This window comes from Calonectris borealis, chromosome 16 (assembly GCF_964195595.1).
Source record: "Calonectris borealis chromosome 16, bCalBor7.hap1.2, whole genome shotgun sequence".
NCBI classification, from domain to species: Eukaryota; Metazoa; Chordata; class Aves; order Procellariiformes; family Procellariidae; genus Calonectris; species Calonectris borealis.
In genome coordinates this window covers 8,782,986-8,804,728 of record NC_134327.1, presented here as the reverse complement: position 1 = coordinate 8,804,728, position 21,743 = coordinate 8,782,986, and the positions used below count along the sequence as shown (strand labels likewise).

The 21,743-nt window shown below is 35.3% G+C and overlaps 1 protein-coding gene across 2 annotated transcripts in view; it reads right to left on the bottom strand.

Annotated features, from left to right (window-relative positions):
- IQCK (IQ motif containing K) overlaps window positions 1-21,743 on the bottom strand; it is a 56,360-nt gene that overhangs the window by 21,644 nt on the left and 12,973 nt on the right. For both annotated transcript variants that reach the window (XM_075165135.1, XM_075165136.1), the window contains exons 7-8: window positions 15,091-15,175; window positions 9,056-9,167 (exon numbers count right to left, since the gene is read on the bottom strand). In XM_075165135.1, the coding sequence (XP_075021236.1) occupies window positions 9,056-9,167; window positions 15,091-15,175 (197 nt within the window). The remainder of the gene's footprint in view (window positions 1-9,055; window positions 9,168-15,090; window positions 15,176-21,743) is intronic.

The following is a 21,743-nucleotide window of genomic DNA, read 5'->3' as shown; positions in this document are numbered from 1 at the left end:
GCTACTGATTATCCAAGTGTCCTCCAAATCATTCAGTGACCGGAGATTCGTGAAGAGATAGCCACTGAAACACAACAGTTTAGGAAGAAGACCCTAGACTGAGACAAAAATCCAGAATGAAGGCAACCAGTGCATCTTCAGTGCATGTGATTAATGCAGTTTTTTCCAAGACAGAAAAAGAGAATGGTGAAAATAGAAAGAACGGACCAGAAATGGAGAGAAATCATTCCAGAGTGGCAGGTCCCCAGCAAAAACTAGTTTGGGATTTACTGGCAGAAGCCAACATGGGCAGAAAAACGGAATGCCAGATTTCCTGGGCAGCTTCATGAAAACTGCATTTACACCCATTAGACCCTCGTATTTCTGAAAGATTTCCTACTTGCAAAATACGATAGGTTCTGTAAAGTCACCAAATTTAAACTCTTACACAGACTAAAACAAATAATCAGGTAAAAAAAAAGACAGTTACGTCGAAAAAGATGTCCAAGTGACTAATATCGCAGTCTGGGTTTAAAGGGAAGTCTGGGGCAAGTAGCTTGTATGTTCTGCAATCTGTCACCCACTTCTTTGCTAATCTCTGAATCGTATTTTAAGACTCCACTAACCGTTCGTGGTCTTTCTTTCCCTGCCTTCCCCCCACCTTTTTTTTTTTTTTAACCAAAAGAGTCTCAAGTCTAATTTTGCTGCAGGACTATTTGGAGGTTTTACTTTTTAACTGGTGACAGCCTTTTCTCCAGGCTTTTAATGCATCTCATAGTTATAAATAGAAATTTTGGTTTTGCATATCTAAATGACTAACAAAAAACACCAACAGAATTTTCAATAAAAATGCTCCCATTTTTTCACTATTATCTTGAAAAAGGATAGAAGAAAAAAAAAAAAAAAAAAGATTGCAAAACCCATGAAGAATTTATCCTCTCCTTTAAAACAGAAAAAACAAACAAAAATAATTATGTTTATATAATCACAGAAGAATCACCAAATTGCAATTGTCTTTTTTCCATTACAAATCATTATTAACAACTGCAGAGTGACGGGTAAAAATACAGCTTTGGTACTGGAGAATTAGTTCAGACTTGTGCTAGCAGATACACTGCTGTGCCTGTGTAAGCACAGTTCAGAAGATCACGTATTTTGTAGCTTATCTAAATGATCATCTGTCCTGTTTTTTTTTTCCAAACATTCCCAACGTAGTTTCAGAAATTAAATGTTACTCTAATCTTTATAACTTTTCAAAGACGTCTGAGTCCGGGGTGTGGACCAATAAAGCAGAATCTGCATCATGGGTCTTATGACTTTTATCACTACATTCTCAGCTGTTAGTGCCAAGATTGAACTTTCAGAAACATCTCAAGCATCTTGAATTAGGCTTGATGAAAACCACCACATACTCAGCTATCGGCACTGCTTTGTTCTTGGATTTTCTTTTTTTTTTTTTTTAATAAATTGTAAGGTCTTTTGTGTAACTGAAACCTTATACATGTGCTTTTTAATCAAAAGCAATCACATATATGAACCCATTTTAAACCATTTTGACTGCAGCGCTTTTGTCTTCAGAAAGAAACAACTGACTACCTGTAAATACAGTAACGTTTAAAAAAAAAAGCAGAGTCAAATTCTTTTAACTGCAGTGTCCTACTGACAGCAAGTAGCCTTCCACTTTGAACCTGTTTATACAGCTCAGTTTGAAACAAAATAATTTGAGGAAATACCTTCAACATGTCAGATCTTGACATATATGTGTGTATATGTATGTTATATAATATAACAGATATATTAAAAGTGTAAAACCATGGAATATGGGGAGGTCACCACTTACAAGAGCTCCATAATGAGATTAATTAAAGAATTACAGCTATGGTAAAAGGAGGGCAGATGAAATTAGAAACAAATTATTTTGTTTAAAATCCTCCTAAAACATGACTACATTTCAACCCCCTTTGGTGAAAGTGGGAAAAAAAAAAAGAAACTTTCACATAAAACTGATGAATTCCTTACAGTTCACTGAGCTGAATTTTCCTAAATAAACCAGAGGTGCAGTCTTTAAGAAATCCATTAGCTACTCAGACTATGTCTTTTCCTAATCCAGCATTATTACCTACAGTACATTTTAAATATTTTTTTTAAGCCTAGTGTAAGATGTCCCATTTATATATATCCTGTTTTCAGTGTTTTCCTTGGGAAACTACTCAGTCCTGCAAACATGCATGTGATTGTAACTTCATTTATGGCCCCATTACTAAGGATCCATTAGAGCACATGACTATACTCATATGCTTACTTGCTTATGGAATGAATTCCAAGAAGTTTCACAGTGTAGCCATTTTTTTCTGGGTACTGAATTTAACATTTTTTCCCGTTCTCAATTCATTCTGCTTTGATGGGATATGATTATTTACTTTGATACGACTACATACAGCCATCCTTCAAAAAGTATAGAGATTAGACTTCCCCTGTTCATCTTAACTTGGTAAGCGTATTTACCTTTCGAATCTTTCCTCTTAATTCAGGTGGAGACATATCACAGCTGTATAAGGAATGACTGACTGCATTTCCTTGCTTTTTGACAGTACGCATCTGTTCCTGCTCTAGCGCTCCTAAAATATGCGGCCTCTTCTCCCTTTTATCTCATTCATATTTTCAAGGATTTTCCAGTGACAGACACCTACATTTTGAGGTCTTCAGCACATTGCTGGTTGCATCTTCCCAAGGGAAAAGATTCTTTCTATGAAAGAAGTATTTTTAAAATCTCTCAATATAGGTGAGTAATAACGTCTACTGCCAAAGGAGAAATACAGCTTGAAAATCGAATGGAATGTAAAGGAATATTCCTTCCTGTATCCCCCCCGCCCCCGCTGTGTAGATTACTTTCTGTCTCAGTTTGGTTTAACTAGATTTTCCACACACTGTGTACATTCACTGTTACAGAAGTACCTTGCAAAGGCAAGGCTATGGTTAATCTCTAAGAACTGATAGCTAATAGGGTCACAATTGTTTTTGCCATAAAACCAGGAATATTTATTTCTTTTACTATTTTCCCTAAGAACAATGCTTTTTAAAAATAAAATTTTACAAATTTTACATAGGTAAGAAGAAAAGAAAGCCCTTAGGAAATAAAATAGGAGAAAGTACTAGACAGTGTATACAGAACCAATTGTCTTTCTACAGTACACCAGCAGAGAAATAACCATTGTAACAGACAGTGTCAGTAGAGTGTTTTGTTCACGGAAGTGATGAATGAAGATTTAGGTTTTTTCATAAAAAAGGTCAAATATTTTCAAATTCCTTTCATTGCAGGACAGATATTTTTTCATTTCCAGTGATGTCTCATCAGCAGTGCATCTGTATAACGCACTGCTCAGAATCACGACTAGATGGGGTTTGTCCACTGCATGGAAGCACAAATCAAATTAACCAGGTCGTTAACCAAAAAGCAAAGGCCTATTTCTTCTTGGAAACATTAAAGCAAAAATACGACTGGAGCTATGTGGGATACCAGCTAGAAAACAAGAAGATGCAGCAAATTATGTCCAGCTTCAAATGGATGTTTTAGGCTCTAGATATTGACGAAATTGCTATGGACAGCCCTAGATAAATGCACACTGGGAAAAGACAATCTCATGGTAGATCATCAGCCTCATGAAACCAAAAGCAGGTCTTGCTATGTGTGTGCCACTGTGTCACATCCTGCCAAATATGATCTCAAATAACGTCCAGGTTATTAAATCATCTATTTAAATACATTTACATTAAAGTAATTTCAGCAAATTGGAATAAAAAAAAAAAAAGTAAAGCCCCAGCTCATCTGCTATTCACTCACATCCTCTGGAGGTTGGTTTTTTATTAGTCATATTTTCTGTAGAAGGTAATATTTTTTAAAAATTCTGTAAAATATTCCGGAACAAATTTATCCCATCAGCTGTGCTGTATTGGGGAGAATTCTCTTTCTCCCTACAAGTCTAAAGCTGTGAGGCACTCAACCGAGTCTTAAGTGCTATGCTTCTCTCTCTACATTTTCAGTCTGAAAGTAGAAACTGTTAAAGAGTAAGGACCACCACACCTTAAATATAGATCATTTTGTGGAATGTAATGTTAGAGCAGTGGAACAGTATAGCAAACAAAATGTCAGCTAAGAATGCTGTAGCTTTATGATCTTAGGTAAAGGCTGAAAGAAACACACCTTTTTCTTTGCACTCAAAAAGAAATTTAGCAGGCTTATGCATTAAAGAGGTCAACAATCCTCAAGATGCTACTAATTTATGAAGTAATTTTCATACAAAGTTTTCACACTTTCTATTGCAGAACACTTTTCAAAACTAGTAATAAATAGTAAAAAAGATGTAGTGAAAGAAGAATAAAGAATTACAAACAAAGAAAAAAAAAGAGATGCTTTAAACACGCTGTGAAGTGGGGGGAGAATCAGTGGTTTATTTGAGGCTACCTTATACCCTGGCCTACCAAACCAAGCAGGCATACCATGTAGGGTATGGTTTCGCATGACACAGCAGGCACAGGGCAGATTAGCTGATCTAAAAGCAAGCGGCCATCACAACTGGGCAGTTTTCCATCCCTCTATTACTGTTGCACCATTTCCCTTATATTGGATGTAAGGAGTGTGTCATTACTGCTTAAGTCAGTTCATCATCAGGCTGATCCAGCAGAAAACTAACCTGAGGGGCAGCAGAACAGAACTGAAGAGCAGTTCTTTGTCAGATCTGCCAGCTGAACCAACTCACCATGAAGCCATGATTGCTAGAGCCAAGAAAATGAAGGATGGCTGAAACCTTGGTTGAGGAAGGACAGGACTGTCTTTTTGATGGGGAAGTTGTTGGATCACCTTAGCTGCCCCATAAAAATCATACTTTTGGTCCCTACTTGAAAAAAAAAAAAACCAAAAAGTGTTTCGTTCTGGTTATGTTCTAATGAAAACTAAAACTTCACTATTTGTTTCAATAATAATCAACATTTTTAACACACTTTCTGAAACGAGAAAAATAAATTAAGAATGCCTTTGAATTTGTTAATTACAATTAGTTTACATTTCTAACTTCCTCTTAATATCCTTCTTAAATATCACACTGGTCAAGATTATAAAAATATACTTTCATAAAATTATACATCTTTGCCTAAAACATACCCATGAAATAAGGTATACCTAGCATTGTGCTGAAGGCCACAAGAAAGCAGAATCTGACTGTTAGCTCACATTAGCAGAGTCTTTGGCTGATATTTTCATGGAAGGTATGCTGATCTTTCTAGTAGTGTCAATAGAATCACATTACTGCTCGAGTCAGCATTTTCTGAAAGCTATTTGGCAGCTCACCACTCATCCCCTACTGTTAGATTCAACACTGTTTACAGCATCTAATAAACAGGGTTAGAGTCATATACAAATTTAAGAGATACTTCATTGTTATTCTTAATGTAGTTAACTTTGTAATAAATTGCTGTATCTATTTAAAAATATTTTTCTTCTTTTCCTTTTGATTATGAATCTTAATGCTTTATTTGTGACATCTGAGTTTTTAGTAACAATAAATGCTTTGTCCTGCCTGATGTGAAGAGCTCAGTGGTTTAATTAAAGGAGATTAATTGAATTAACTGAATTAATTAATCCAGTTAAACCAAATGCGCAGAAAGACAAGGTTAAGAAGTAGTTGCATTATGCTATTCATTATTGTATAAGTGCTCACAATCCACTTCAGTGCAAAGTCAGCTGGGTTAGATTGACTCACTGGTAAAAGCAGTTTAAACTAACCTTGCTGACTTTACAATGAAATAGGGTTTAATGACATTAATAAACAGCAGAATAATAACAGCAGAAATAAAAGCAGCTGGAGCACTAACAAAATTAATTACGGCATCACATCTGAGATTGATAATGAAAACCCCTGGACAGTAACTTCTCAAACTAGTACAGCTGTTTCCAAATAGCCATCTGTCTGGGCCCCAAGGCTATTTTATGTATGGATACTCTTAAATTAACTTAGCAGAGCTCAGTTAAGGAATTACAGAAACAGTGTGATAATATTGAAAGCTAATGTGATATAAGCAATACGAACTTGCACTGGTTTAAGAAAAAAAATTGAAAAGGGGCAATTTTACAACTTTCTTTGAAGTGGTAAAACAGCTGTGTGTCCTACAGTCCTAAAATAATTGATTTGATGACAGGAAAGCTCTACGAGAGTGATTTAATAGGAAATTTGTTTTTCCTTTTGAAACAATTGGCAAAGAAGGCAAAGGAAATCTTATCACTACATTACTCTCCAAAACAACATAAATATAGTTTATGGAAAGATTAAATTTCTTCAGAGACAGGAGTTTTTTGAATCAATTCAACTGCCAAATGACACAGTCCACTGCACCGTTAGCCCCTACTTTTCTTAGTTGCAACATTTTGAAAATGGTTTCATATTGTCCTCTGAAAATACACTTGTAATTTTCACCTTTAAGATTTTACATGCATGAAGACTGTAAACTATGATTGTATAATCGCCAAATATCATAGACATCCTTTTCCACAGTGGCATGTTGTAAATATATAGGTTTATTTCTTAGAAATAAGTGGGAAACTTATGCATTCGTAACTCTTATTGGTATCATGGACAATGAAATGTGAAAAAACATGCCTTGATGAGATGATGTAAATGCTAACAAATTGAAAACAGAGAGTCCAAAACACAAACATTAAATTGCAATCATTTAAAATGAATTAGCAAGCCTGCTAGGTCAACTTCTATCACCATCTTCAGGAATGCAATTTTTCAACAATTAATACTAACAGAATTAAACATGTATTACAAAGAGAAGAATTTGGCCTTTATTTTAAAAATTTATAATGAGATTAATTTTATCATAGTAAATTTGAATCCACTGTTTTTAGTTCTTCAAAAACAGATCTATGTCGTCTTTAAAAAAAAAAAAAAGATGCCTAAATTTTTTTTTTAAAGTAAACTCTTAATAAACCATAGTAAATAGGCTATGAAATCCCACAAAGACTTGAAGAAAACCTTGTTGCTCTGCCAAAGTTTTCTTTATATATCAGTCAGGTCTGCTGGAAGACAATTTATGTCTCATGGATTTTATTTTTCATCATTTTTGTACACTGTTACAACAAGCTCCGATTGCTACAGCAGTGATGTTAATAAGTACTATTTATGTATGGACATTCTTACTGTAGTTTCTAAAATAACGCATACTGTGAGGATGTCAAACACTTAATTCCAGAATACCCTGTTTCATATCTGTGCATGAGTACAATAACTCCATTTAATTAAAAAGGACAGTAAATTGCGTAGAGAATAAGGAAAGAAAAAAACATTTGACTGAAGACCCAGCAGGACATATTCAATATCTCAGCTTAGACTTTAAATGTGTAGAAATTGGGCACCTGAAGGTGAACCAACAAAACAATGGCATGGTCTATAGAGGCAGCAAAGAGAAAGAGCTCCAAATGGTGACCCACAAATATTCAGTGCTGAATGAAAAGCTGCCTAGGTCGTTAGGCAACGCAGAGGACAGAGGCCTCTCCGTTAAGCTGCCTAATTCCAGATTGCACATCAGCAATTTTCTGTCACTTGAAATCCAGAGTTGTAGATTTTTCTGCACAGTAGGTATCTAACTGACCAGGACTCAGCATTTTAAAACCTTTCACAGAAACTTGATTCTAAATTCTCTCACCCTGCAGGGATTCAAATGTAAGTTTTTCCTTTCCCAGTGAAGTCCCGTGAAAACCAGGCTCGGGGCACCGACAGATGTGCTTTTGTGTACTGAGCTGAAGAGGTCTAAGCATTGACTTGCCCCTGGCTTTTAACTCCTGCCAATCACCTGGAGATTGGCACTTCCTCAGCCATGAACTGTAATCAGGTATGAGAATACCATCTCATATTCTGCTCAATTTAACCAAGCTGTGGGCTGCTGAAAGTCATTATCCCTCTCTCTCCCCAGTTCACTTTCTCCTTTGTGTTAGATACAGCAATCACATGGCAACAAAGTTGTGGAAAACTAACCTGCCCATACCAAAAACCCTCACTGATCCAAACCCATGGTGCAATTACACAATCACTAAAATTGATGCAAGAGCTACAGAGTGGAATCAACCCTTTTGGCAGCTCCCAGTTTGATCCAATTGACTGCGTGAAACTTCACCCTGAATGTTCTTACGCAGTTTAGGGCAAAGATCGGCCATCTGAGAACACATCTGCGACAGTGCCATCAGACTGAAGGGCCACACAATAGTGACTGGTACAACATAATTTTCCCTCTCTTCGACACATGAACAACATAGCAGAACAACCTCTTCTCACCTCCATCTATTGGCCTGTAGTTCACATCCCTACGTGTATCATGTTTGAGTCCAGCCCACAGAGGCTGGTAAAATGTAGACTGGTTGAGGAGCTAGTGAATCATCCTGCATTAACAGACAGAGAGGCTGGGCGAATAATCATAACTACACCGCTGTGCCTGCGTAAGTGAATGACAACTTTGGCCCTGTCAGTAAAGCCTTGTCCACAATCAGGGCAAAAAGGAAACATGTTATAGTGTCGGTTCTTAAAGCAATCTGGCCTCATTTCCCTTGACAATTATACTGGGTTGTTTGGGTTTGTTTTCTATTTTTAGAACTGTACAGGCCAGCTTCTGCTATAAATAACTACAGGAAAATGCCAGTAAAACATTTACCAAATAGAAATCCCACAGTTCAGAAAAACTGTACAACAACCCATCTAGTAAAAATCAGTATTTACATGTTGTGTAGCTGGTAGAGGTCTGATCCTGCCCTAGGAAATACTGTGCCAGCACATTGTCATAGTCCTCTGAAATTACTGAGCTTTGGCCCTGTACTGTATTTTTAATTGCCACTTTCAGCTATACAGGCAACTTACTTAGAGTAAGTAGTGACTGGAAAGAAACAGCCAGGCACTTCCAACAGACATTGCCTTCTCACTCATGATTTGTGTCTTACCGTGTGTCCTACTTCTTAATACAACTCGAAATATAAAGATTAAAGACAATGCAAAAAGAAAAATCATTAAAATATGCAATTTAATTCACTTACCTTTGGCTTCCTGCTTAGTCCAGAATTCTTTCACTCTTTTAAGAATGTTTTTGTCCTCTCTCAACTGCTTTTGCCACTGACGTAGCTCTTGTATTTCACTATCACAGCGGACCTGGGAAAGGGAAAAGAGAAAATGCAACTAAAATTATATACATTCATATTACCCAAGACGATAAGACTTTTTTTTTCATGGGGCTGTGGCTGGGCAAATACATGATATCCATCCTTTTTGTGGGGCCTGATATAAAAGCACAATCTCAGAGGTTTACAGTTTTCAACTTATACAGAAATAAAAAACACATAATTGACAAACCACATGGAAAACATAAATATGCCAATTAGGGGATCATTTTGATTACCAAGTACTCCGGAGAATGTGATTGCAGTGAGATGCTTATTCTTTGAGTTAATTAAAATTTAAAGCATTATGCTGAAGGGTATTAGTGCCTTTAGAAAACTGCAACACTATAAAACCAACCCATTGACCAACATAATAGAGCAGAAGAGGAGCATGAAAGGTCATACAGCAGGAAATTTATTCCAGCAAACTGATTCACACCTGCTACCAGCTGCAAATAGGCTTACTGACAATCCCAGCCATACAATTTTCACAAACAGGAGAGCCATTAATCTGTTATTTAAAGTAATTGGAATGCATTACATGATATGTATTCTTTGTCAGTCAATCACCCCTAGGAAGGGCGTAATTCTGCTTCCACATAAAATGACAATAGTCACAGGCCTTGACTCCATTTAAGATTTAAGTTGAATTCTTCTATTATTGCTTTTGTACTCGTGTAGATCCTACTAATATAAGAAAGAGCTAGCTTTGCATTAACAGCTTTTACCACTCTGCTACTTAAACTTGTTCTAAGCAGGATTTGATTAATTAGCAGTATCTTGCCAGTTGTCTACCTCGGCATTCATGCAATTACTACCTCCAGTGCTAGAGCGAAAATCCAGAATAGATGCCGTCCCTCTGACAATAGTGGGAAGGGGACATGCTAGTATTAGCTTAGACATTGGTAAGTGATTATTCTCTTAGAGTCATATTCAAATTATATACAGAATTATTAAAAATGTAGTTTCTATTTTTTCTAAAGGTTACATATATAAAATGTCATGATGTTTTAGGACTTAATGTCCTAGTAATTCAGGCTGAAGTTGAATAACATGATAGAAACAAGCAGCAATAAGCTTGGTTTCTCCTGGCACATTTTTGCTTTCAGGAAGCTGACTACTTAGTTTTCTAGAAAATTTCTTATATTTATTTTATTCTTACATGAATTGCTAATGAGTTTTCTCTGTGATTTGAACTCTATTACCCTACTCCATTACACTCTGGTTTTCTCCCACTTTCCTGAGATACATACAGAGCAAAAGAGCAGGACTTAGTTTTCCACTAGTCAAAAAAAAAAAAACCAAACCCAAAACAAAACCCTTAAAGAAAACAATATAAATTATTTATCAAAAGTATTCTTTCCACCAGAATTTCTCCTTTGTGGCACAGCTAAGAATGCAATAGACAGTAGCTGAACTCCCACAGCACTTTTCAATCCACTTAGGAGAACATAACTTGCTATATTTCAGATAGTCCACTGGCAGAGCAGAAATACAATACAAGGTTACATGATCAATAAAGACAGGCAAGACTTTTACTCAGTGACTTAACATCAGATACCTCTTAGGCCTCTAATAATATCCCATTATACTAATATAGTTCTGTATTATCTTCTATAAAAGTTATATGAAGTTCTTACAAGGTTGATATGAAATTTTAAAAATTAAAAAAAAAAATTAAGTTACTGTTACTAGTGATCTTCTTTTCAGCTATACAAAAAAATAAAAACCATTTTCTATTAAATCCATCAAATACTATGTCCAAAAATACAATATAATCCCAAACACGGGACAGTTTCTTTAGGCCTGCAAGAGACATCTTTTCTTTTATACTGTCATGTATGCTTTTATAGAATCCATAATTCCCTATTACACGGAGTCAGCTTATCTGCACAGGAAAAGGTTAAGGGAATGCTTATGGGACATATAAATGACAGTAGTAGAAAAGAGGCAGGAAGATAGAGAAATTACTACCTCTATTTCTAACTATAACGTTTTTGAAAAAATGAAGTGTACATTCATAACTGCAACTATGTAATACCCGTATTTTGGCCTGTGACAGGGCCACAGTGATCTCTGTATAATGAAAATGAAGAAAATAACTCTTAACAGTTAAAAGGCAAGTATAGCAGATTTTGTATACTCTCCCTAGATAAATAAAATAGTGAAAGTATAGTGAAACACATAGCAAAATACAGGGCTCTGAGATAAAGGCATAGTCAGATAACTCAAACACTCCAAAGTCCAATGTTAAATCCAATGATTTTTTAGAAAAGTAAAAGAAAAGAAAAAGGAACACAGATATATCACCTGAGGTAAAACAGGTAACAGGAACTTAGCAACAACTATCAACATTTCTAAATATACTTAATAGTTTATAATTTAGCATAGTTGTGATAATTTCTCAGAACATAGTCTCTATTTTGTAATCAGAGTGCAATTCTACCCTGTTTAAAAAGCTATGACTCAGCAGCAAAATCTCCAGGCAAATAATCAAAGGGTCCAGAGTCTTGCCCAAACAACTGATGTGTATCTCTTGCAGACCAGCAATGCATGAAGCACTGAAGGAGTCTTAACTCTGAAGTGAGAGTTCACTCTTACCCAAGTCACTTGGATTGAATCTACGCTTGCTGTAAAGAACCGTGAATACTTGGGTGACCTTCTGGGTTTGAGCCTTTGCTAGTAGCCACAACTTGCTGGAAAGGGATATAAATTGTGACAGCAAAAGCTCAACAACCCTTCGTAAGATATAAAGATAACCATGCTTCAGTTCTGATTTAACTTTTGCTCAAACAATATTTATATATAAAATAGCACTGAATATTACATAATGCTGTCCAATTTAAACTCCATGATATTACAGGATTTAGTCAAAATAAACTACTTTCAATGCGAGGTGAGAACCCATTGCACAACAGCAGAAGGATAACACTAAAGCTTTAGGGGAAATGGTATTAGTGAAAAATCCCTTCAGTCTAGAATAGTTATGCAAATCGTAAAGATTAAAAAGACCCCATAAAACAAATGGCAGTAAGCACAGATTCTGTAGTAGAGGGGTGAAGTAATATATCTTCTTTTATTGGAAAAGTGCCTGGAAAATTGATACCTACCAATCAAGGGTTTTCATCAGATACTGAATACTGCCTTGGCCCACGACAGATGAATGGAACCTCAATAAAAGAGGATGGCGATAAGTGAAGAGAAGGAATTCTGATGACAGAGCTGTCTCAAGCCTTATTTGGGTGCTCCTCCTTGCCCTCAGAGAGACCCCTCAAGGTGACATCTTCCTTTCTGGTCTCTTTAGAGTACTCAGCAGTTGTAGCTTCCATTGCTGTTTCTTCTGGAACTTAATTCTTGATTAAACTTGAAATAATTTTCAGAGTACTCATCAACGTCTTTGTATGAAAGATTGTAGAAAGGACTTTGTTGATGGCAGCCATTAATTATTACTACCAAAACAAGTATTTTTCTGAAATTTGCTTCGCATAAGGATGAATGTACTGCTTTGATCATGCTTTATTATCAAAAAGTTCTCAATATTCTGTACCTATAGCTTTTTTTTCCCTTTACATAGAAACACCTTTACTGCCTGATCCATTTTTGCTGATTACCATGTGTTTTTGATACTGGCATACTCAGACAGCTACATGTGGCAGAAACAAGTGAAGCGTCATGAGAAGACAGACAATGCTCAGTCAGTTCTGTAACCAGATAAACTCTACTGCCTAGATCAATATGGCTAACGAAATATCTCAAAAATGGTCTGAGTCCATAGAAGACGTGTCCAAGAAAAATAACTTGCTGTGGTTTCTTACACTTTATATGACATTGTTTAAGAATAAAAAACTTACAAGGTTCACATTTGGGATAGCGTTGTTAAAGACAAAACTATCCTGCCCAGATTTCCCAGTCTTTTACTTTTTCTGAAATCCAACAGTGAGTCCAGAATCCTTCTCCATCTATCTTTCAAACAAGTACGCGTGGCACGTGATTTTATGCCCTTTAAAGCATATCTTAAGAAGACCAATGATGAAGTACACTGTTCCTTTATCGCAGTGCCAAGTAATATATGTATGTGTGCTTGTGTTTAATTATTCAATGTTATCACAATGTCTAAATTTTTATTTCAATAATAGTGTTTAAAAGTTCCAAATTCTGTGAATTATAAACAAGGTTTAATGAAAAACATCAGAAAACAGTTTAAAGTACTGACACAATAATATCCTTAGAATGCAAAAGGGCATTATTTGTAAGCGTTCCGTTATTACCGCAATAAATCAGTGTTAGCTGACAGAGCTATTTATTTTAAAAGCAAATAATCTGAATTCTTTGGTAAATTTTCATAATATGCTTTATCATTAACGGTATGAAATCCCATTTAAGCTTAGTGTTCTCTTAATTTACAAGCCCAAGGATAACACATTGCCCTATGTAGTAACTTGTTACTAACGATTTTTATTTTATATTCTGATTTTAGTTTAAATTTTAATTTTTTAAAACCTGAGTTCTTTCAGCTCTAATAAGCTAAAACATGAAACAACTAATTTTGTAGTCTGAATTATTTTTGATGTCTCCTACTTTTTATAGCTAAGTTTCTCTCTCATTTCTGGGAACTGGCTTAGAATGAGAAAAACTACTGTGAAAATTTTGAACTTAATATATATAGCAAGGAAGGATAGTGCCCTTCAGAAGCTTTGGCAGAAGCACAAGGTATCTGAGCAACCTTGCACTGTTCAGCAAACATAACTGTTATCAGATAATGGTTGCCTTTGCAATACCCAACTGTAAGGACGCCTGCAGTGATATTGTCAGTGCTAATTAATGTTAGTGTCAATGCCACCTCTGTTTAAAAAAAGAAAAATAAAGGAAAATGAACAAGCAGAAAGTGTCACAAAAATATATCAATCAGGAAGATAATTTCAAGGTATGTCATCATCTTTGGCTGCACAGCACATTATAGTAGCCACTCATATATTCACGCTTGTTAAAAGTAGTAAAGAAGAACTTAACAGAGAGTGTTTTATAGTGATTGTTATTTAAACACCTGACGTACAGACAGAGGTGTCTCACTGTCCATCACAATGAAATTACTGCTATATCTGGAGACTATTTACAAGCTTAAATTTTGATAAAGGCAGTCCAAGACATTTCTTTGTCACCAAAGTCACCTGATTCAAGTCCATTTCTTTCCAAGGCGTGAAGGTGTTAGAGCCTTTCAAAGAAACATTTGACAGAATCTCTTCCGGATTTTCAAAATAATTTATTTCGTACCCTAGGCTTAGCATGGCTGTTACCCTACAAAATAATAGTATTAGCCAATTTTCTTTGTATTTATTTTATATGCCTTGCCTTTCCCCCTTAAGTTGGGGATTACATTAGTGTTGTATTACTAATATGGCTTGCAACATCTGCCTGCCGTTTTGTTTTCCCTTTCGTTGAATAACAGCCTTCATGCCACTCCTACATCTCCTGTCTCATTCTTGGTCTCATTTTTTTCTCCTTTATTTCTATATGCTTTTATTTCTTAACAGACCTCACCAAACCTCCTTGGGCATCTCTACACTCACTCACATATCCCTGCATGAAGCAAAATAACACTTCATCCTTTAGCAACTAGCCAAAGATCAACTAAAAAAAATGAAAATTATTCAGTGTTAATTGTACTTTTGAAAATTGAATTTCTGCAGATTTTCTGTTGTTGAGGAAAATAGTGAGATTACATCAGCATAAATGCCTGTGAAAAAATTGTAGTCACTAGGCATAAGGCAGAGCAACATCCAAAGCCAATGAACCATGGGGGTCTCAGCAGCTATTTATAGTATCCCCTACTTAAAATTTATGTAAGGATTTTCCCTGGGGCCTTCACAGTCCTACGGTTTCCAACATCAAGCAAAATAATTATAGATTACTCTTACCTGATAACCTCTCCAGAAGGACTGAATTACTATGCTTGCTTCTTCTTCTGATAGAAGGAGAGATAGAGGAATTGGTGGCCTAGGACTTAAAAAAAAAAATGTTTTTTAAACAGACAGCCTATAAAAGTAAAATACTTTCTTCCCTAACAGTATATTTTATAAAAAAGAGAAAGGTTGTTCAAGAGCTTGAAAGATACAATTTCTTATTGCTCCAAAGATAAAATGTGCAAAGAATAACTCCTTTTAAAATGTATTCTGTGTTATGTACGCTACAATAATTTCTTCTTTAAAACAATAATATACAAACAGCACATCAAGCACAGTAATTTTTCTTATTCTGCTACACGGATTTCAAATTCCTACCATTATGGTAGGGTTTGAGGTAGTGGTGGGAGGGGAGCAAGAGAAGTAAGCGTGCCATTTGTAAGGCAGAGGAGGTTTTCCTGTGCATGCAACAATGAACAGACTTATGACACGACTGCTTCTAACAATTATTAAATACACAGAACGTAAATATGTTTTAATACAGTAATTTATATTATGATTTCACTTAAAAGTAAAATGTACTGAAAAAAGTAATTATTATCATATCTGCATAAGCATGGATCCATGTTTAGAAATGTCTAAACAATGCTGAAATCTTACTTTTGATAGCATATACACATTGTTTGGTGATAAAAGAAAGTAATACATATGTGAAATCAACAATTTTCAGCCAAAATATACCGTAATTTGAAAGCATTTTTGGTGATTCTGCTACTACCGATTTTAATGGGAAAAACTCTAAACTATAATTACAATTCAGCCATCACTAACAAAAACTCAAATCACTATATCAAATCTTGCTTCCCAAAAGCCATTTTCTATGGATGTTGATTTATTTCTCACAGACAATAATCAGAAAGCATCCACTGAAAAGGAGAAGACAAAATTCATTTACGTAGTTTCTTTTATAATAAATGTAATTTAAAGCTAATGAACTATAGGGCAATAATGTTGCAACTCATGAAAATACCTGTTACAAACAGTAGACTTGGCACAGTGTTAGAATGGCTGCTAAGAGCCACTCTCCCTGCATGGGACACAGATTGAACACAGCTTTGACTTGGAAGACCACAGCATTATGAATTTGGATTTAACTACCAAATATGTTTTTGTCTATACCAGTTGTAAACGGTCTATTTTACCAAAACCACTGACACATGCAACGCATGCAGGAATATTATTTATAGTATTTATACTATAAAGACACATATACTACAAAGACCATCAATTAACAAGCTATTTATGCAGTCTTACATTTTCTGGCTAAAACATTACTTCTGCCATTTCTTTTGGAAATTTATTTTACAGTATATTACAGCTCAAGCTAGGAGGCTTGACAGCTTACATTTTCCTTTCACTTAATTTCATTCATATTAGTCTCTGCCCTAGTGAGCTTCCTATGCTCTCTGGCATCTTTCTCTTAGGGCTTGTCTTCACTGAAGGAGCATTTCAACTTAGAGCACAATCTTAACTATTATCTAATGCTATACTGACTACACCGTTTGAGTCTGTGTACTCAGCTAAATTGGTCTCATCATCATGTCAGCTGGGTTTTGGCCTACATTTATTTTAATGTGAAAGAAAACCTTGGTCTGCTTGGAAGACTAGAAATAAGACAAAAATAAAAAGAAGTCTCTCCATTAAGCTAAACAGTTTCAGCTCTGTGAATATTAATTAGCATTTCTACTGCTCAAGGGAAATCGTAAGTCCTGGACAAGCAAGGCTTCCTGAGCTAACTGCTTCTTATAATCAGATTTAAAATATGAAGTTGGACTGTGCTGGTTTGGCTGATAGGCTTTCATCTTCTGTTCTATTTTTGATCTTTTTGAAAACCAAAACTTAGAGTGGGAAAATCACAGCAAGACCTACATATTTTACAGCAGTTATATCAAAGACATTGAACTTTCTCTAAGAATGAATACATCTCTAAAGAACAAACTGAGATTTCTCCTAGTCTGCAAGGCTGACTCTAGCATTAATTTGCTTTCATTTTCAAATTATAAAAATATCTAGTTTATAATCCAACACTAATTTTGAGAAACCAATATAAAATCAAGCAAGAAACGGGACTTAATTTTCAGTATGACAGTCACTGGCAAATATCAATCATTTCAGCAGGGCAGCTATAAAGAACAGAAGTCACGCCTGGTCCAGTTTTGTCTAAGAGAATATACGCAATTGGCTTCGGGTCAAATAAAAATAGAATTTGAGCAGAGGCAATCACCCCTCAGCAGTGAACTAGGAAAAGAGGGAATATGTCATTTGTGGCAGAAGACAGCTGTATGCCTCCAAGAAGATTAAAACTGACACTAAAATGTACACTAACTATATTCTGCTTATTTAATCTTTGATTATGCACAATTTTAAAAGCCCACACATTAAACATATTGATATCTATTTTGATATATATATCAGATATATTGTTTAACATAAGTTGCAATCTGTAAAAGAGCATCAGTAAAATGATTTTTCTTAAGTATTGTATTTTACCAAATCTGAATAAAGCAGACACTGACCAGAGGAAAGTTAAATTCCAGAAATACGTTTCTTGCTTTCTGAGCAAACTTGTACAGATCCTGATTATGTGAGATACTAATTATATTACATTATGCAGGTGGAATTTGGCACCCAAAAGATACAAAGCAGACTTGCATTAAATAAATGTATGAGGTATTGAAAAAGGAACTTACTGAAGGTGTGTATCTGATTTCCTCATGGACAGAAGCTGGGTTTCAATGAACTCTCAAGAAGAGGGGGAAAAAAGGCCCTCCATTATCATGTCACCAAAATAGACAAGCTAACCTGTGGGGGTTCACAGTCACGCTGATGGACACTGTGTACAGTCAGTGTTTTTACACAGTAATGTCCAGAAACCCCAATTGTTATTAAGTTCCCAATCTGTCCTACAAATAGAAGGACTGATTCCTTCCTCAAAAAGGAAATAAAAGAAAAAATATAATCAAGAAAAATTTTCACTGTGTATAATTCAGGATTTTGTAATTGCAAGTTTTCTCTTTTGTAGGACCAATATTTATGTATTCTTTAAGTGTGTTTGTGGTCCTAGACTGAAGGAAACCAAACATGGTCCCATTCCAAAGTCCACCCATGTCAACGGGGAAACTTCCATTTATGTCTGTGTACTTTAGATCAGACCTTGTATCCCATAAACATGAAAAACTAACAGCAACAAAAATAATCTCCAATTAGTGCTTTAACAGCAACATTAGGAAGATGCCACAAACCACTAATACGTTTTCAATTTTCTCATTGCCATTTTGACAATCTTTACATAATTAAGGCAAGTTTCAACACTGCATGAGGATTTGTAGCCATAAAACCTCAACCTCATAAAACACCACTACACAATATAAATATTTTATACATACATTTTGCACAATTTTCCAACACACAGTTGTAGTTCTTTAAGTCAAAATTTAACTTGAATTCTGCCACATTACTGGAATTTTTTATTGGATCCACACAGTAATTTCTTTACTTGGATCCACATAGAATAACATCCATACAAACGTATTTGTTGGACTTTTCTGTTATTACAATTAAATGTGCTGCCCATCATACACCCCCACCCCCAAATTTAAAGCTCAAATTATTAAAGAAAATGAAAGAAAAAAACATAATGCAAATTAAATATACTCTGAACATGGCTGGTTTAGAGACACACCAGTGAAATACAGCAGTGTGCAGAAAGCAAAGCCTGTAGAAACAGGGCACATTATGGAAAGAAAGAAATCAGTCACCCATGCAAAATTACCCCTATTGGCCATCTGAGAACTGACAATGAAGTCAACTGTAAAGGCAGCTGAGACCAGCAGACTTCACCTAATTAAAATATTGGTGGGGAGGGAGGAAAAAAAAAATCAATGTGTATATATATATATACACACACAGATATTTGGCAAAAAGCCACTACTTCACATTTAGTAATCATTTATAGACATACATATATTTATCTTAGCTGTCCACTTCATTAAAGCCATGATAAATTTATTTCCTCTGTATCTGCACATTTGTTTTGGTACACACAGATAGATTAAACCAGGATATGTGTCCTTCTGAACTGAGTATCAAGGAAAGACCTCTATATAGAAAATGAGAAAATGCAGATAAATAAATTCCTGTGAATTAATTTTTTTTATACAATACACCTTCAGTTCCTGTAACCCCCGTAAAATACACATACAAAGACTGATCTTCAACAGCCAGGAAAATACTTATGCTTATTCCTAACCTAGATCCATATACCATTCTCTTTCATTGAATGTAAGGTTGAAGGTGAACTTGAATAATACTGTCATATTATTAAATTCATATGACAGTAGACTTTTATGATATCAGTATTTTTCAGAGCAGTGGAACTATTTTTTATTGTTTTCTTCATATTTCTTTCATTAATATGCTAAAGAAGGTTGGGTAATGATACTTCCATGATACTGGAATAAAGACTCAGACTATCTATACCAGAAAAGTAAAATTTAAGGGGGATCAGGGCATAAACACAGATCACTCTCTTTCCCTGTCCCTGATTCAGTACATAGAGCTTGGTTACTTGTGATTGAGCTTCACTGCTATTCAACCAGAAACACCACTGGAAAATGCTGACAAAAGGCAACTGTGTTGCTCATTAGCATATTTATAGGAGCACAAAACATTCAAGGCTCTAATTCTATTTACTTTACTTGGCTATATCAGCAGTCTTGAATGTAGGAATAGGGACATCAGTAAGTATCTCAGCAAGTTTCCAAAAACTTTTGTTAGTTTCTTGTTAAAACTCCAGTTTCCTGTCCTTTGAAAGGTACAGCTGTCCTTTAAGACAGCAGAAATGTTTTGTGTTCTCCTGGACGTGAAATGTAGATACCAGTCAGTCTTGAGGCTGCTCCTTCTATTGCTTTTAAAATCTGCTTCGGGATTCAAGGATTCCCAAGGGATATAATACTTTGTTAGTGCTACCGGTAATACACAGAACCCAGTGGAAGACAAGGTAACTATGCTGAGGCTTTCATTTACTGATGTCATAGCAATTGCTATAAATGCTAAAGCTGGAAACAAATTCAAATTTTACAAGCTCCTTCACCTACAGCAACCAGCTTTTGAAGGTACAATGTTTGCATTTAAAATTCTGGAATCCGATGCAGCATTTGGGTCTCCTTACAAAGGAAAAGTAGGCTGCAAGATCTCATTTAGCAACACATCTTACAGAGAATGAGGCTCATAAGACTGTGGCTTTGACTATTCTTTAAAAAAACTGAGCTTCAAAGAAAAAGCTGGAGGCACTGGAGGAGAGCCAAAAAAGTCATACTCGGGTATGGAATATATTAAAAAAAGCCAGATCTCTGATAGAACAAAAATTTATCCCTCTGGTTTTTTTTTTGTTTGGGTTTTTTTTTTTAAGCATGAAGACTGCTTTGTGCTGATAAACCCTATTTTACCACAGTATAGAAATGTATTCCTATTTAACAGACCTTTTAGAATGCTTTCCAAATTTAGACAGGTAACTGAAAAAGCCATACAACAGTTTATCCCTTAAATTTGCAGCAAAACTTTTTACTTCTTTTTCTTTATTATACCATCTAAACAGTTGGGATAAGGATGTTTCCCATCAAAATCTGACCAGCGCTTTTTAGCATATTGTCTCTTACATATTCATAAATCCTGCTAAAAAATGAAAACTCCTTTACAAATAAAAATAGAAATGACAATAAAAAGCATGGAATCAATTACATTTTAAATGTGGATATCTCAAAGGATATAATAATAAACTATTTATGACATATCCAGAAGGACATAATAATAAATTCTCTCATTTTTACTCTTATTTAATATTGCAATCTTTCATTTTGCTCTAATAATGCTTACTTCATAAGCCATATTTGTTAAGAAATGTGTAATTTTAAGATAAGCTCACGAAAAGTTGGTTTTTAATAATAATTTCAATAATAATTATTTTTAAAGGTCTACTTGTTTATAGGATTTAAGATCAAGTGTGTATCAATTTAAATAGGACTTTGACACTTCAGTGTCCTTGTGGAGCTGTCACTACGTTATTTAGGAGCACAAGTACTAACAGAAGCTATGAGTCATTCAGGCTGTGATTCCACAGTGTATTTTTCTTGTTGGCAAAGCTGACTTAAGCAGTTCCTGCCACCACCTCTATATCTTACCAGCTCATTTGTTCTCTTCACCTTGCCCTGAGCCCTTCATTTTAATCCTTCGTTTGTGCCAATACAAAGGTTTGTCAGGCTCCCAGGTGAACCAGATTGGAGAAATTATCTATATTTTAAATAGCTATACAAACCCTCCTCACACATTTTGGCAGAGAGATTTCTAACTCAGACGAGGTCCCTGATCAGAATAACCAAGCACCCTACCAAACAGACAGGGTGATATTAGGTTGCCTACAAGCACGTTGGGGTGAAGAACTGGAGAGAGCAGGGAACCATTTAGGTCAGCTTTACTTCCAAGAGAAACGTTTGTAAAACCGTGATCTTAGATACTTATCTTAGGTACAAATATCCATCCTTACAATTCAGTGGTATCAAAACTGCCTTACTAACCGATGGCTCTTCAGTATGCTCAAGAAATGAGTATGA